Source organism: Lithobates pipiens, unplaced genomic scaffold (genome assembly GCF_037356315.1).
Source record: "Lithobates pipiens isolate NorthernLeopardFrog02 unplaced genomic scaffold, aLitPip1_a1.2 Scaffold_3, whole genome shotgun sequence".
Taxonomy (NCBI): Eukaryota; Metazoa; Chordata; class Amphibia; order Anura; family Ranidae; genus Lithobates; species Lithobates pipiens.
In genome coordinates, this window is record NW_027507790.1 from 61,485,894 (window position 1) to 61,504,886 (window position 18,993).

The 18,993-nt window shown below is 39.6% G+C and overlaps 1 protein-coding gene across 4 annotated transcripts in view; it reads right to left on the reverse strand.

The window, feature by feature from the left end:
* SFSWAP (splicing factor SWAP) overlaps positions 1-18,993 on the reverse strand; it is a 222,696-nt gene that overhangs the window by 144,636 nt on the left and 59,067 nt on the right. For all 4 annotated transcript variants that reach the window (XM_077461776.1, XM_077461775.1, XM_077461774.1 and 1 more), the window contains 2 exons: positions 15,335-15,466; positions 14,353-14,446 (listed from right to left, as the gene is read on the reverse strand). In XM_077461776.1, coding sequence (XP_077317902.1) covers positions 14,353-14,446; positions 15,335-15,466 — 226 coding nt within the window. The remainder of the gene's footprint in view (positions 1-14,352; positions 14,447-15,334; positions 15,467-18,993) is intronic.

Consider the following 18,993-nt stretch of genomic DNA (forward strand, 5'->3'; position numbering starts at 1 on the left):
GTCCATGAGTTTTGGTGTGCGGCCGTCTCATGGCAGGTTTGCTGTTGTGCCATGTTCTTTCCATTTGGTTATGATAGATTTGATGGTGCTCCTAGGGGTTATCAAAGACTTATATGTAAAAAAAAAATTGTCCCTTGTTAGGAGAGTTCCTTGGTCTTCATGGCAGTGTTTGGTTAGTGGTGCCCCTTGCTTAAGTGTTGCAGCCTCTGAGGCCTTTCAAAAAGGTGTGTGTATATGCAATGACAGATCACGTGACACTTAGATTGCACACAGGTGGACATCATTTCATGTGACTTCTGAAGGTAATTGGTTGCACCAAAGCTTTTTATGGGCTTCATAACAAAGTGGGTGAATATATACGCACATGCCAATTATCAGTTTTTTATTTCTGAAAAATAGTTTTATGTATATATTTTTATAATTTACTTCACCAACTTAGACTACTGTGCTCTGATCCATCACATATAATTCAGATTAAAAGAACATTGAACTAAGCTGTAATGTAACGAAATGGGTAAAAAGCCAAGAGGGGTGAATACTTTTGCAAGGCACTGTATATGCCCCTTTAACTAAGGCTCCAGTCTAGGAATCAGAATTTTCCCATTAATTCAAGTATCATTGCGAACAAAAGCATCTGGTAGGCATGCATTCTCTGCTCATAATTTTTTTGTGAAGTGTATAAAATCATGATTTATGATTTGTTGTGTTATCTTTTTGACACTATTGTCACAATAATCTTCAAGTACAATTTTTCATTGTCCGTTTCTTTTGTAGTATTTAACTTCATGCAACACTTTTAAAATCTCCCGAGGAACTCTTATGAGCGAAACATGTCGAGTAAGAACTGGTTGCACGTTATATGAATGTTATGCTTTGTGAACATTTGATATCATTTTAAAGAAACGTATGTCTAATAAAATTTATATTTATATTTTTATAAATCTATTTGTGTATTATTTGTGTATTATTTTGGTACCTTTAAAGTCCCGCTTGTTCTTTACCAATTGTTCTCACAAGATTTATACAATTTTTATTCAACATTCACATTTTTGAATTTCAATGGAAAATGTGTTAATCCCGAGTGAAATTTGTGTGAAATTTGTGTGAATCTTGTAAAAAAAAAAAAAAAAAAAAACCTAGGGATGCACCAAAATTTCAGCTGCCGAAACATATCGCCCGAAAATGGTGTGTTTTTTTTTTTTTTTTACACATTGGCAAAAGAAATAATTTGCTGAAAATTGCGCATGTGCAGTAGCGGTGCATGCACCGATGTGCAATGTCATGCACATTCCTCATGGTTAAGCCGCTGGACTCATGAGCACGTTCCCTGCGGTGGAGATGCTGAAGTTTGCTGGAGTTGGGAGCACTTTTCCTGTGGATGTTCCTCGTGGTCCAGACTTGAGACGTGTTGTGACTCGGGACACGGCTGCAAAGAAGACTGGGCAACATCCCTCCTGGATGGCTACTATTACTACTCCATCTAGCACTTTATATATAAACTTTGCTATTTAGAAATAGAGAGATTCAGTTTTATGTAGTATTATACTTGGTTCTACTAGTAGTTCTACTACTAAACAGGTAAGATTATTATTTTTAAAAAGGTACTTATATAACGCCATCAATTTACGCAGCGCTTTCTATATACAATGTACATTCACATCAGTAATGCATATTTGAACTGCTATTAGAAAGAAAGGGATAGCATTCAGTTAGTATGTTATAGTACACTGACAAGCGCATGCATTTTTAAACATGACAGTAGGCACTATGCAATATACTACTGAAAATTAGCTCAAATAGCATGCAAACAAATCAATTCAATATATTCTTTGGTACAAGTTAGATGTACTGCAGTGCAGACATGACTACCTTGCATGGAAAGAGCTGCACAGTTTAAAAAAAAATAAAAATTTCACTCCCACTACTAGATCATTCTATGGTATTCTTCTGCGCTACCAGCAAAGGTGGACCATGTCTGCAGTGTTGGAAATATTTTAAAGTTTCTGATAAAGACCACAAATTTGCAATCTGCAGTCTTTGCTCAGCAGAAATATCAAGAGGGGGTACAGTGCCAAGGCATTTTTCAACAGGTTTGATACACCACCTGAAAACACGTCATCCAGTTCAGCATACGGAATACAAGAAAGTATCACTTCCAAAAAGTGCCTCAGGCTCAACACCATCTGTGGCCACAGTCTTTGAAAAGGTTAAAAAATGTTTTTGAAAAGACAGTCCCAAAGCTCGCGGCATTACAGATAAAATTAAGGAATTTATTGCATTAGCCAACCAGTCATTCTTTGTTGTGGAGGACATTGGATGCCGTAGGCTCAGGCAACATATTGAGCCGCGTTACACACTACCAAGCAGACGCTACTTTGCAGATACCTGTCTACCTGAATTGTTTTGCAGTGTTAGAAAACACGTTCATGAGCTCATGACTACTGACATCATAGCAATCTGTTTTACTACCGACATTTGGAGTTCAGACGTCCTTCCAATGAGCATGCTTAGCCTGACAGTGCAGTGGATAGATGCCAAATTGCAAATGCAAAAAACATCCTACTTAACGCACGTGAGTTTGTTGGATCACATAGTGCAGCAGCAATATCTGACACTTTAAAAACCATGCTTGATACTTGACACATTGAGAAGTCTAAAGTGCATTTGATTGTCCGAGATAATGCACGGAACATGGCAAAGGCAATGGAGGACAGTGAACTTAAAAGCATATCGTGTATGGCAAACACGCTGCAATTGGCTGTGAATGAGGGTTTGCCGAGTCAGCGCACCATATCCGATATTGTATCAAGAGGAAGAAAATTTGTGGGTGACTAAGCATTCTCCGCTTGCTTATTCCAGATTACAAGCTTTGCAGATAAAGTTTGGAATGCCACCGAAACAACTGCAGCAAGATGTAGCCATTCGAAACAGCACCTATTATATGCTGCAAAGTCTTTTTGAACAAAAGCGTTTTAGCTGCATACAATGCAGATTAGGAGCTTCCGGCAACACTGAGCGCACATCAGTGGATGTTAGTTGAAAAACGTTGGTCTCTTCTATCACCATTTGAACAGTTAACAAAATAAATAAGATCAGCTAACGCTTCCATTGCTGAAGTTATTCCCTTGATTGCTGCACTGAAGCGTCTGCTAGGAAGGAGGTATTAACAGACCAATGCGTAAAAACGGCTAAAACCACTCTACTGGAGGCGAACAACCGGTTTTAAGAATCTAACCCTCTGTACAGCGTTGCAACAGTTCTACAGCCTCGATTTAAAGAGCATTATTTTAATGTGGAGAAAAAGCAGCGTCCACAGGAAATGATACAGGAAATGGAGCAATTGAAGCATCTGGTGAAGGAGTTTCAAGGTGTAGCACAGAGGAAAGTATACCAGAGAAACGGTTGCATACAAGTGAAGAGGAACACACTCCCTCAAAATATGATGTTTGAAGAAAAATTTTACATGAATTCCCCCCCGGTGCATAGCAGTGCCACAACAACTGCAGCTACCCAACAGCTGGAGATTTATTTAGCTGAACAGCCTATCGCCAGAAGCGACAATCCCCTTGAGTACTGGCGCATCAACAAACAACATTTTCCTTTGCTTGCACGCAGATATTTATCGGCACCAGTACAGAGAGCGAGAGACTACTCAGTCTAGCATCTCATTCTTGATGAGAAGAGGAACCGTCTCTCCTGTGAGAAAGCTGAACAACTTTTGTTCTTAAAGCGAAATCTGCCACTTTTACTGAAATGGATTTTAGAAATCAGTAGCACAGTCCAATTCATTTTCTATAGTAAATGAATTGGTATTGGACTGTGCTATTGGACTGCTATTTTTTATTCATTAAAATTCATAATTAAAAAGTCAAATATGAAAAACGAATATGAGAATTTTATATATCAAATACATTTTATTCATTTTTTATTATAAAAAAAATATATATATAAAAAAAAAAAAAAACACTCATTTTCCGTATCGGTTTTCGGCCTAGTGTATCCTTCATTTTGGGTTTCTGCACCAAAATTTCCATTCAGTGCACCCCTAATAAAAACATTGGTAAATGGATCCATACGTGCATATAGAAGCTAGGGTATTAAAAGCATACCTCAGAATATGAATACAATTCCATCAAGTTTAGTATACAGCAATACAGCAGCAGGTGAGTCCACTCTCAACTACCCTAACATTTTCAGTTTGGGTTGAATACAGATTTTAAAATATGTAAACAAGGAGTATGACATTCCATTACCTTTCTCTGTACGGAAGTGAGATATCTAGCACATGCAGTAGGGGTGATTCTCCACAATGCAGTGACAGGTTCTCCAGCTTTCAAGCACAAACTCTGTGCAAAGTCAAGGTAGACATACTAAGAGAAAGTGGTAAAGCGTCGGCTGTTAACAGCGTTGTACGTGTCTTCAATAAAAGAACACCATTTTTGTGCCGAAACATCTTTCCTTACTCTAGGCCAGTGATGGCGAACCTTGGCACCCCAGATGTTTTGGAACTACATTTCCCATGATGCTCAACTACACTGCAGAGTGCATGAGAATCATGGGAAATGTAGTTCCAAAACATCTGGGGTGCCAAGGTTCGCCATCACTGCTCTAGGCGTACTAACTGGCTAGTAACAAAGACAGCCTATTAGAGGCTCTGGCGGCCCACCCGCATGAAAAAGTTAGGTGACAGTACCCACATTATTCCCCCCTCCCCCCCATGCTATGGCCACAGCAGAGACAAAAACAAGCTCAGTTTAGGAATTGAAGTTTTAAAAGATTTTAGCACAATTTAAAAAATTACCACAACAAAATCTAGGTCTTCATCCTCAATTCAATTTTCGCAACACAAACCATGGCAGAGCAGCATGGAATTAAATATTTAACTTCACTGTCGACTATAAGAAGGGATGAATACATTTTCTTACAGCTAAATTTAAAGGTTAAAATGTGCAAGGAATATGAGAGATACAATTTCTGGCACAAACTGGGCTTTAGAAGAACTACTGGGGGAGGGGAGAGATAGCTTCACACTAACAATTTATGAATCCAATATAACAAATCAACTTCAGCATGGCTAAAAGTTTATTGTCCCTTTCTCAGTAATAAATAATTGCAAGTTAAAGAGGATGTAAAACCCTGTCAAAAAAAAAAAAAAAAAAAAAAACACACACACACCACTCTGCAGGACAAAGGCATAATGAGCTAGTATGCACAGCATACTAGCTCATTATGAATTACATACCTGAGATCGAAGCCCCCAAAGCGACCCTCTTTCACCTCCTCCATTGCCGACATGTTGACTCAGCGCGTCTTCTGGGTATCACTGCTCCGGCAATGTGACTGACCGGAGCAGTGGTGCCACCACTAACAGGCATGATCGCCGTAAGAAACAGCACATCAATGCGCCTGCACCCGATGTCTACGGCGCATTCTATTTCTGCAAATATCTCCTAAACCTTTTACGTTTGGGAGATATTTCTTGCGCCTACAGGTAAGCCTTAATCTAGGCTTCCCTGTAGGTTAAAGTGGTTGTAATTGGTTGTAATTGGTTTACAACCATTTTAAAGGAAGCCGTGCATCTCTATATCATTTATAAAACAATCATAGGCAGTATGAAAAATGTGGAAAAGGAATGCATGCACTGCATGACTTGGGTGTGAGGCGAAAAAACTGACACCTAGTGTTTGACCATACCAGGAAATGGCATACCAACTGTTGCATTGAAACATTTCATAACCAAGTAGCAACCTAAATGGAACTTTTTAGGCTATGTTCACACTAGCCTGCACGGTAAAACAGCATTTTACCAACTAGGCAGCTGTCAGAGTGAGTGCCAGCAGGGAGAGGCTCACTGCATACACATTTAACGATTTACAGGCATGGCCAATTCAGACATTCCTCTCGTACATGTAAAAAAAACTATTTTTGCTAGAAAACTGGAAACTCCCACACATAAACTAATATACATATATACACATACATATTATATATATATATATATATATATATATACATACATATACATATACACACACACACACACACACACACACATTATATTATATATATATATACACACACACACACACAGTGCCTTGCGAAAGTATTCGGCCCCCTTGAACTTTTCAACCTTTTGCCACATTTCAGGCTTCAAACAGATATAAAATTTTTATTTTTTGTGAAGAATCACCAACAAGTGGGACACAATTGTGAAGTGGAACGAAATCTATTGGATTTTTTAAAACTTTTTTAACTAATAAAAAAATGAAAAGTGGGGCGTGCAAAATTATTCGGCCCCCTTGCATTAATACTTTGTAGAGCCACCTTTTGCTGCGATTACAGCTGCAAGTCGCTTGGGGTATGTCTCAATCAGTTTTGCACATCGAGAGACTGAAATTCTTTCCCATTCTTCCTTGCAAAACAGCTCAAGCTCAGTAAGGTTGGATGGAGAGCGTTTGTGAACAGCAGTTTTCAGCTCCACAGATTCTCGATTGGATTCAGGTCTGGATTTTGACTTGGCCATTCTAACACCTGGATACGTTTATTTGTGAACCATTCCTTTGTAGATTTTGCTGTATGTTTGGGATCATCGTCTTGTTGGAAGATAAATCTCTGTCCCAGTTTCAGGTCTTTTGCAGACTCCAACGGGTTTTCATCCAGAACGGTCCTGTATTTGGCTGCATCCATCTTCCCCTCAATTTTAACCATCTTCCCTGTCCCTGCTGAAGAAAAGCAGGCCCAAACCATGATGCTGCCACCACCATGTTTGACAGTGGGGATGGTGTGTTGAGGGTGATGAGCTGTGTTGCTTTTACGTCAAACATATCGTTTTGCATTGTGGGCAAAAAGTTCGATTTTGGTTTCATCTGACCAGAGCACCTTCTTCCACATGTTTGGTGTGTCTCCCAGGTGGCTTGTGGCAAACTTTAGACGAGACTTTTTTAGGGATATCTTTGAGAAATGGCTTTCTTCTTGCCACTCTTCCATAAAGGCCAGATTTGTGCAGTGTATGACTGATTGTTGTCCTATGGACAGACTCTCCCACCTCAGCTGTAGTTCTCTGCAGTTCATCCAGAGTGATCATGGGCCTCTTGGCTGCATCTCTGATCAGTCTTCTCCTTGTCTGAGCTGAAAGTTTAGAGGGACGGCCAAGTCTTGGTAGATTTGCAGTGGTCTGATACTCCTTCCATTTCAAAATGATCGCTTGCACAGTGCTCCTTGGGATGTTTAAAGCTTGGGAAATCTTTTTGTATCCAAATCCGGCTTTAAACTTCTCCACAACAGTATTACGGACCTGCCTGGTGTGTTCCTTGGTCTTTATGATGCTCTCTGCGCATTCAACAGAACCCTGAGACTATCACAGAGCAGGTGCATTTATACAGAGACTTGATTACACACAGGTGGATTCTATTTATCACCGTCAGTCATTTAGGACAACATTGGATCATTCAGAGATCCTCGCTGAACTTCTGGAGTGAGTTTGCTGCACTGAAAATAAAGGGGCCGAATAATTTTTCACGCACCGCTTTTCAGTTTTTTATTTGCTAAAAGTTTAAATTATCCAATAGATTTTGTTCCACTTCACAATTGTGTCCCACTTGTTGGTGATTCTTCACAAAAAATTAAAATGTTAGATCTTTATGTTTGAAGCCTGAAATGTGGCAAAAGGTTGAAAAGTTCAAGGGGGCCGAATACTTTCGCAAGGCACTGTATATTTTACTTCAGTGCCTTGCACTCAGTAAGGCAATGCCATCAAGTACAGGCAGGTGTCTTCTATAGATCTTTGATGTGCTTGCAGTACTTGAATGGTTTTAAATGACAAAAGGCATAAATAAAAGCCATAGGTTAATTGAAAGATTTACAGCTTTTTTAAACAAAACGTTATAAATGCAGATTGTTTTGACAGAAACATAACAGTTCCCTTAGTTTGTTAGGTCTACAATTTCGCTAGCTAAAGGGAGCACATATTAATACAATAATTACATTAAAATCATATCTTCACTGCGTGCGAGATATATATATATATATATATAGATATATATCTATATCTATCTATATCTATCTATATCTATCTATATCTATCTATATCTATCTATATCTATCTATATCTATCTATATCTATCTATATCTATCTATATCTATCTATATCTATATATATTTTGCTTATATTTACCCATATATGGCTAGCTGCTTGGCTAGACTTTGGTAGATTAGGATTATTTGACAGGTGCTGCTCTAAACCCTTTAAAAATGAGTCCAGGTGCCAAGTGATGTTATAATGAAATACAATCTAAGGACCCTTGCACATAAGGCTCACTCCATTGGAATCTTCCTGCTCAGTGGGGAATCTGTCCACTGAGCCTCACTGAGCAGGTAGATGGCTGGTCAGTTTCTGCTCCATAAATGCAGAGCAGACACAGCCCACTCTCCACTATGGGCGGTTGGATGTAAATGGACCACCCACCCGTATACACCCAACTGCCATCCGATTTGATACACTATACTGTTTTTAGCAGATAGGATCAGATGTTGGCAGGTGTCAGCAGACACATGTCCATTGACATCCACCACTCCACAGAGGAGATTGGAGGGTCCAATCGGGTTCGCCAGAAAGACTGACAGGTATACCCCCCCCCCACTGGTCTGCTAATGTGAAAAGGGCCTAAGGATGTCAGTTTTGTCACACAAAACAGCCAACTTTTACCAGTTTACACTCTAAATAAAAAAAATCCTGACTGCTACTCAACACTACAATTTGTTTCAACAGACTGGGAAAAACAAAATTTATTCCATTACACTGAGCAAATAGCTTAGACAAAAATAGTACTGACTACCATGAAATACACTACAGTAAGCCGTTTGACTGGAATTACTATTTTAATATAAAAATGTATTTTCTATAACACTGTGTTGAGTGGTTACACTTGTAACAGTCTCTAAATTGTTCTAAAACAGACTATGAAATTCACTTCACCAAAATATATTATTGACTAAATGCACACCCACAGAAGTACGTACAAGTAAAGAATGAGGTGGACCAAGAAAGATTTTTCTATTTCAATTTAAATAAACAAACTATTAAAACTAAACTAAATGAGCTGTTGTACAAAATGACTTCAAGCATAGCCAACGTACAAGTGAAATTTGCTGATTTCACACAAGCTCAAATAATGGCAATTTTCATCCATCATACAGAACTGTACAGTGACTGCTAATTTCAAAAAACCCCAAACTAAAAGAAATCCGACTTTCACACGTAGGTCAAAACTAAAACTGAGCCTTGATGTCAGCCAAAGAGCAAGTGAAAAAAAAAAAAAAAAAGTATATTCATTGTAAAATCGATTTTTTTAATTATTGAAAATCTATTTCTTGTAATGACAAAACCATAAACCAGTGACCAGTCTGGTATAACTCCTACTCCCATCATGCCTCAGTTCAGTAGAAAAGCAGTAGCAAGAGAAGGAGCATAGACACGGAGGGGTGGGACCTGTGTTGCTCAATGAAGAAGTAGTTGATTTTATGACAAGTCCAAAAAAAATGGGCTTTCATTAGTGTAGAAGAAAGGCTGAATTAGACTTCAAAATTTTTTTTTACATTTTTTTTATTATTAAGTGCATAGCCTACTAGCACATAGATTCCAGTCTTCCTTGTGGATTCCAACAAAAAGAACCAAAGAATCGGGAAATGCCTGCAGCTCATTATACAGAAAAATTGTTAAAAATTATTTACGGTTTAGTTTTTTTTCTTAAATTCATTGTGTATTCATTTGTGTAAGTGTATTTTTTCCAAAAAAATAAAAAATTGCATTTGAAAGACCGCTGCGCAAATACAATGTTACATAAAATATTGCAACAAGCACCATTTTATTCTCTATGGTCTTTGGTAAAAAATATGAGAGAGAATACACACACACACACACACACACACTGGTTTGCAAAAGTATTCACCCCCCTTGGCATTTTTTGTGTTTTATTGCCTCACAACCTGGAATTAACCACTTTGCGCCGGTAGGACGTCCAGGGACGGCATCGGCTTTCGGTGGTTATATCTGAATGATGCCTGAGGCCACAGAAATCATTCAGATATCAGCGTTTTCAGCCGGCGATTCCCTGAACCATAAGAACGATCATAGCGGATGTTCCACCACTTGATCGTTCTTACGGGAGGCGGGAGGGGACGTCCCCCCACCTCCCGCCGCCCTCCGGTGCTTCTACCGACTCACCGCTTCCATGGGTGAGTCGGTCACAGGATCCGCTGGCCCCCAGGAAATTCCATAGAGATTTCCGGTGGACCAGATCGTCCCCGGAGTCTCTAGGATCGTTCGGAGCCCGGGCGCGATGTTATGACGTCACGCCCGGCCACTGCATTCAAAATAACGGCGCCGATTTGGCTATGAAGCCAGTATCGTTTTTTAATTTTTTAATTTTAGGCTTCCCAGCCTAGAGGTGAGATATGGGGTCTTATTGACCCCATATCTCACTGTAAATAAGTCAGATTGTGCCATATTTCCATTACAAGGGATGTTTACATTCCTTGTAATAGGAATAAAAAAATAAAAATAAAAAAATTGATTACTAAGTGTCAAACTAAAAAAATAAAAAGTAAAATTAACAACAAAAAAAAAAAAATTAAGGCACCCCTGTCCCCGTGAGCTCGTACGCAGAAGCGATCGGTGTGCAAACCACACAAGTGAGGTATCGCCACGAACGTTAGAGCGAGAGCAATAATTCTACCACTAGACCTCCTCTAACGCAAAACATGTAACCAGTAAAATATTTTAAAGTGTCGCCCATGGGGATTTTTAAATACCAAAGTTTGGCGCCATTCCACGAGCGCGTGCAATTTTGAAGCGTGACATGTTGGGTATCTATTTACTCGGCGTATCATATTATGCAAAAAAATTGGGCTAACTTAACTTTTTTTTTTTTTTTAAGCATGAAACTTTCTGAAAAAAACGCGTTCGAAAAATTGCTGCACAAATACCGTGCGAGATAAAAAAAAGTTGCAACAACCGCCATTGTATTCTCTAGGGTGTTTGCTAAAAAAAAAACATATATGTTTGGGGGTTCCATGTAATTTTCTAGCAAAAAAAATTATGAATTTTACATGTAGGAGAGAAATGTCAGAATTGGCCTGGATGGGAAGTGGTTAACATGAATTGTTTGTGGATTTGCATCATTTAATTTACAGAACATGCCCATAACTTAAGATTTTTTAATTTTTTTTTTAATTGGGAGGCAAACAACAAATAGGACAAAATAACAAAAAGTCAAAACATCAATGAGCATAACTAGTCACCCCCCCTAAAGTCAATACTTTTGCAGCTATCACAGCTCCAAGTCACTTTGGATAAGTCTCTATGAGCTTGCCACATCTTACCACTGGGATTTTTGCCCATTCCTCCTTGCAAAAATTGCTCCAGCTTCTTCAAGTTGGATGGTTCGCACTTATGAACAGCAATCTAAGTCTGACCACTGATTTTCTATTGGATTTAGGTCTGGGCTTTGACTAGGCCATTCCAACACATTTACATGTTTCCCCTTAAGCCACTCAAGTGTTGCTTTAGCAGTGTGTTTAGGGTCATTGTTTTGCTCAAGACTATCCCTGTATTTAGCACCATCCATCTTTCCTTCAACTCTGACCAGTTTTCCCAGTCCCAACTACTGAAAAACATCCCCACAGCATGATGTTGCCACCACCATGTTTCACTGTGGGGGTGGTGTTCTTTGGGTGATGTGATGGGTTTGCACCAGACAGTTTTCTTTGAAGGCCAAAAAGTTCAATTTTAGTCTAATCAGACCAGAGCACCTTCCTCCATACATTTTTGGAGTCTCCCACATGCCTTTTCGCAAACCCAAAAATGTGCCATTTTGTTTTTTGCTGAAAGTAATGGCTTTCTTCTGGCCACTCTGCCATAAAGCCCAACTCTATGGAGCTTACGGCTTATTGTTGTCCTATGTACAGATGCCCTAGTCTCTGCTCCAGGGTTACCTTAGGTCTCTGTGCTACCTCTCTGATTAATGCCCTTCTTGCCCGGTCCCCGAGTTTTGGTGTGCGTCCGACTCTTGGCAGGTTTGCTGCTGTGTCATGTTCTTTCCATTTGGTTATGATAGATTTGATGGTGCTCCTAGGGATCAAAGAGTTGGATTTTTTTTTTTATAACCTAACCCTGACTTGTACTTCTGAACAACATTGCTCCTTGCTTGTTTGGAGAGTTCCTTGGTCTTCAGAATCTTTAATGGTTAATTGTGCAGTTCTACACAGAGACAAAACGCCCTACGTAAGTTTTATATGCATATCTGCTGTCTTCAACTTTCTAGATTGTTTAGAAAGTCCACATTGTGTTAGAATTTTATTTTCCTGTTCCACCACTGGGTGTGGATTCTTGGCATATACTGTGCAACAGCTGGTTGGGAGAACGGCACATACCCCCTTATCCACAAAGGCAGATCCACAAAGGCAAAGGAAGGAAGACATGCTGTGAATAGACAAGGTGCCCGCTAATCTATTTCTATGCACCATCCTGACACAAATTTCAAGCTTTTTTTAGCTTGGTTGTCTTAGAGCTTGTCGAAGTCATCAGCTTGATCCTGCGAAGAAGGCGCAGAAGCAGAACAGGAGGGAATGCATAGATCAGTGAAAACTGATCCCACGGAAAAAACAAGGCATCTGTTCCGCATCCCAGCACATCCTTTGTCCTTGACACAAAGTTGTCGATACTTTTGTTGAATCTGGACACAAACAGATCCAGGTCCGGAATTCCCCATCTTTGACATATTGACAGAAAGATGATGTCGGAATGAAGAGACCATTCAACCTGTTGGTGACTCAAATAGTCCGCCTGCCAATTCTCTATTCCTGGAATGAAGACTGTCGATAGGCAAGGAATATTGTCTTCTGCCCAAGATAGGAAATGATTCACCTCTCTATGGGCCGCATGACTTCTTGTGCCCCCTTGGCAACTGATATAGGCCACTACTGTGGCACTGTCGGATTGGAGCCGGACAGGACAATTCGGTAACCTGAGCGTCCAGGTTTTCAGGGCCAGACGAGCTGCCCGAATCTCTAGAATATTGATGGACAAGGTAATTTCTGATTTGGTCCATCTTCCCTGGACAGACGCTTCTTCTAGGACTGCTCCCCAGCCCAGAAGGCTGGCATCTGTTACCACTTTCCAGGTAACTCGTAGAAAGGATTTTCCTTTTTGGAGATTCTAGGTCATCAACCGAGGCTTTGACGCATTTTTGGGGATAAACGCATTGGGAAGTCTAGAGCTTGGATCTTCTTGTTCCAAGATGACAGGGTACTGTTTTGCAGCAGTCTCAAATGAAACTGAGCATAAGGAACGACCTTGAATAAAGCCACCATCTTTCCCAACAATCTTATGACAAAGTCGAATAGAAGGATTCTTCTTTGCTTTGACCACCTGAACCAGTTCCCTTATGTAACTGATCTTTGCCTGGGGCAAAAACACCCTCTTCCGAGCTGCATCTATGATCAGACCCAAGTACTCCAATCTCCCTGATGGTTTTATGGAGGATTTCTCTAGGTTGAGAATCCAATCTAGGTATTACAGATAGCTGACTGTGGTGACCAAAGTTTGGTTTAAGAGGGCTACCAAAACGATTAGTCAGCTCCAGTGATTTTTGAAGGTTCGAGATACACCAAACCATTGTAATGCCTGAACAGTAAAAGTAGGATCCCTTGGCAGTCAGCACATCAAAAGCTGCTGTCAGCCATTTGTAAATGTTATCTTGGACAAGCAGTGTATAGTAGCTTCCTGTTCCCTCGTGAACAGCTCTGGTCACACAGGCTATTCTGTTAGTAGCATATGTGCCTGTGTTGCTAGGACTGTTTGCAAACATAGAAAGCCCTGTCAGTCCCATCTGGCAAACTGAGTGGGACAGCTATAAAAAAAAAAAAACGGTCCCATTTGCATGGCTAGTGTGCTGTGTGTTCAATGAGTGCACTACATTAAATACACCGGCAATATTATTTTCTAATGCAGCACACCACAATGTAGGGTAGTGTCTTACTGTGTATTACAGTGTGCTGTAATGCAGATGCATTTGAGGTACACTCAAAATGAATGGTGCGCAATTTACCAATGATGTATTATCGCTTAACACAGAATACACCATTGTACAAACCACATGATCTATGATGTGGCGTACTGCTAAAAATCCAGAACAGAAAAAAACAAAAAAAAAAAAAAAACATTCATGTTACTACTGTGCAACCCCCTGGACTTCAAAGGGATGCACTTAAAGCCGTCTATAATTTTCAAGTTGATCAACATTGCTTTAGGTTAATGAAAAAAGTTCACACTATATGTACAAGAACAAGCAATACCTGAGAAAGAAGAATTCCTTCTTTTTGCATGAAAAACTGCTTCTTAAATTCATAGTATGGATTATACTGGTGCCAAGGCTGCAGAAAGTCAAACCTATCAAGACAAAGAGGAAAACAGTAGCAAAGTGAAAAAAACATACTCTGAAGCAAACATAAAAACTAAACGTTAAAGGCAAGTTTGAAGAGTTACATTCCTAAACAAGAACTATTAGGACACAGCAAGTCCTCCGGGCAAGTGGGTTGCAGATCAGCTACAATCTTAGAACTTTCCAATTAAAGTGGTTATAAACCCAAATTCCTGATTTTTTTTGTATAGTTGGGTAGATAATGTTATAACGTAACAGCTCACAAAAATGCATCATCATTCAATTGTAGACCTCATAAAGAGGGGGTGGAGACCTAGCATCACACCATTTCCCTCCCACTTATACAGTCTCTTTCCCTCTGTATTCTCCAAGGTCTCTCTTTGTGTCTGTCCCTGTCCTTTGCTCTCTGCGCTCATTCTCTCTGCTGCAAATATGCCATGTAAGAATTTCAGTGAGCTTTGTACATAGATAGATCCAGAGGAGAGGGAAGGAAAGTTAAAGTAAACTTGGCCAGCTCTGATCCCAGTGAACTGCAGAGCAGCAGCTGCCATGTCCCCTTCACACAGTCTTCAGCATGTGTCTCATTACACAGGCTGTCAAAGCAGGTGGTGTTGGTGTTGGGCTTTTTTTTAAAAAATAGAGCAGGGAGGATCAAAAAGAGGACAGGCTGTTCTTTCACCTGCCATACTATTCATAAATGGTTTGTGCTCTTGTTCTGTATTCGATTTTATGTTCTGTTTGTATTTGGGTTTCCCGGTTTACAACCACTATAAGGCTAACTTAAAGTAAAAAAAAAAAAAAAAAAAAAAACACACAATAGCAATACACTTGTAAATTAGTTCTCCATAACATTTTTACATCTCTGCATGAAGCATTTAACACTTAGCAGAACTAACCTTGAATCATTCTTTGCTCGGACACTAGTCTCAAACTTAATTCCATTCCGTGCCACATACTGAGCAAGCTTATCAATCACAGGCTGGATATCAGGAGGTGGCGGAATTATGGCCACACATGGCGCAAGTGTGCTGGAGGAAAAAAAACAGTAGACAATTATACATACACATCTTTAAATTCCGACTGCATATTTTCCTTACAAAATTTCACAGGAGAAGAAAAAAAAAAAGTTATAACTATTATAACTCACGGCTTCATGGTCTACGGCAAAATACTCTATACTAAGGCTCTGTTCACACCTATAGGGGCGTTTTTCTGCTTTAAGCCTTAGCTCTAAAAACACCCAAAAAAATAGCCCCTGTTCACAACCGAGCATTATGTCATCTGAAGCAATTGCCTGAAACTTAAAAAAAAAGTACAGGAGCTTCTTTCTTGGCAGATTACAGGCGTTTTCTGCTTTTTACATTGGTGACCTTTTGACCTGTACAAAATCACAGAACTTTCTGCTAGAAAACAAAAAACCTAGATGTGAACAGACCCTTATATATGTGAACCCTTACATTGTAAAATAGCCCAGGTTATAATAGAATTGCAAGGCAACACATTTGTGTATATACACTACTGTGGAAAAGTTTAGGCAGGTGTGAAAAAATGTTAACCACTTCCGGAACACTGCACGCCGATATACATCCTAACTTTGAAGAGAAAGATCTTTGTTATGGCAGAAGATAGCCATCTTCTTCGGCCAGCAGTCCGGTTTCCGATAATAGTCTCTGGTCTCCGCAGCGGATTCGCCGCAAGATCACTTATCGGCAGCAAGAGAGGGTCCCCCTCCCACCGGCACTTACCGATGCCGCTGGCAGCAGCAGAAGCAAATGGGTCCTTCTGCTGGCTGGGTATGGAGAAGAGCGAGGGGGGAAGATGGCCCCGTCTGTCTCTATACCATTGCAGGGCAGAAGCGAAGTCAAAACATCACTTCCACCCATAGCTCTTAAAAGGCCCATTTTTTTATTTTTTTTATTAAATGCGAGTACCCCAATATAGGGAATATTGTCATTTTAAATAAAATTTAACAGTTTCCTCTGTTTTCCATATGAATATTGGTGCAAGCAACCATCCAAGGATCTGAATGCTGACCATAAACTCAGGTGGTTTAAAGCGTGTTTTGACCGAGCTTAGGTGCAAGATCACGTGCTCCAAGGTGAGCACAAGAGTGAAACGAGCACTTGATTTTTTTTTCATCATCCATTTTATCATATGCAATTGAGTACCAGAAGAATGGAGTAGTTATGGATGGACTTGTTGCGATTTTATGGACACAGATTAATGCATGAATTAGTTTGGCATAAGAGCACTTTAAACACAGGTCACTATTTCTATATTGATGCACTTTTATAAAGATTTATGTATATTATAGGTTGTCGCTGCAATTATCGCATTTATCACACAGGTTTGCAAATTTCTCTATTTCATATGAATGCAATATGTGTATATAGAGGAGTGTATGCTACACAGGTTGTTATTGGGAGCATCACATAGGATTGCAATTTTTTTTTATTGTTTAAGATCGCAACTTTTAATCGCATAAGATTGCATTATTATGCTCGCTAGATTTTTTACATAGGAATGGAATATCTCAACCACTATTTAACTGTAGTCAGTAATAATTAAGATTTAGTAAGATTACCATATGGTTACTTTCGGATAGCGCAGCATTACATTGGTATTAATAATTTAACCGTCGCCTATGGAGATTTTTAGGGGTAATAGTTTGTCACCATTCCACGAGCAGAGGCAATTTTGAAGTGTGACATGTTGGGTATCAATTTATGCGGCGTAAGATTATCTTTCACAATATAAAAAAAAAATTAAAAATTGGGCTAACTTTACTGTTGACTTAACCATTTGCCTACTGGGCACTTAAACCCCCCTCCTGCCCAGACCAATTTTCAGCTTTCAGTGCTCTCACAATTTGAATGACAATTACTCAGTCATGCAACACTGTACCCAAATTATTTTTTTGTCCTTTTCTTCATACAAATAGCTTTCTTTTGGTGGTATTTGATCACCTCTGGGTTTTTTATTTTGTGCGCTATAAATGAAAAAAGACCAAAAATTGTGAAAAAAAATGTATTCTTTGCTTCTGTGATAAAATTTTGCAAATTATAAATTTTTCCTCGTAAATTTTGGTCACAATTTATACTGCTACATATCTTTGGTAAAAATAACCCAAATTAGTGGATATTATTTGGTCTTTGTGAAAGTTAGAGTCTACAAGCTGTGGTGCAAATCATAAAAAATTTATCACACCTGATGTAGTGATGGCCTATCTCATGTCTTGCGACCCGAACAATCCAGTTAAATACAAATACACAAATGGCCCCTTTTTTGAAAGCAGACATTCCAAGGTATTTAGTGAGATGCATGGTGAGGTTTTTTATGTCATTTTTTTCCACAATTCTTTGCAAACTTATTATATTTTTTACAAAATTGTCGTTGTAATAGGTTATTTCTCTCACATGGCATGTGTATACCACAAATGACACCCCAAAATACATTCTGCTACTCCTCCCAAGTAATACGACACCACATGTGTGGGACCTTTTCACCACCTGGCCACATAGAAAGGCCCAACATGCAGGGAGCACCATCAGGGGCTCTAGGAGCAGAAATTACATATCTAACTTGTTGACTACCTATTACACTTTTGAAGGCCCCGGAGCCCCAGGACAAGGACACATGGCACTGATGACAGATAGCACCAATATGTGGCACTGATGACACGTGACACCGATTACAAATGGCACCAATACGTGTCACTGATGACAGATGGCACCAATACGTGTCACTGATGACAAATGGCACGTGACACAGATGGCACTGATGACTGATGGCACGTGACACGCGACACTTATAACAGATGGCATGACAGGTACTGCGGGCACTGAATTTTAATTTTTTTTGTAAACTCAATAAATGCAGCACGAAACTTCTCCCTCCTCACACGTTGTCTGTGTGAGGCGGGAGAGTCGGCAATGAGAGATGATTTCATATGTTTACATTGGACATGTCGATCAAGTGTTAAATGGCCACTGTGATTAGCCATTTAGCATGATCTGTGATTGGCTGTGTCCAAGGGACACGGCCAACACAGAACTTCGCCGATGCACGCCCACAGCGCAGAGGGAAAGTAAACAGGATGACGTCCAGGGATGCCCTCCTGACAATTGAGAATTGCGTTGTAGATGTCTTGTCTATAGCGCAGGCGCAAAGTGGTTAATTTTTAATTAAAAAAAGTATTTTTTCCAAACAAAGTGCACTTATAAGACTGCTGAGCAAACACCGTGTGACAAAGTATTGCAACGACTGCCATTTTATTCTCTAGGGTGTTCGGGGGAAAAAAAATTATAATGTTTGGGGGTTCCAAGTAATTTTCTACCTGTTTTCAACTTGTACAACAAATCTCAGAAAGAGGCTCGATCCTTAAGTGGTTAAGAATGAGAAGTGTTAATAGTTTATTATTAGGATATGTGGATATGTGTGTGCGGCCATCTTGTGTTGTGTGAATATAAAAGTACCAACAAACACAGAAACTTGTGTGACATAAACCACGTGCAATAAATCTAGCTGCTGCTATCACCAGGATGTTATCACAAAA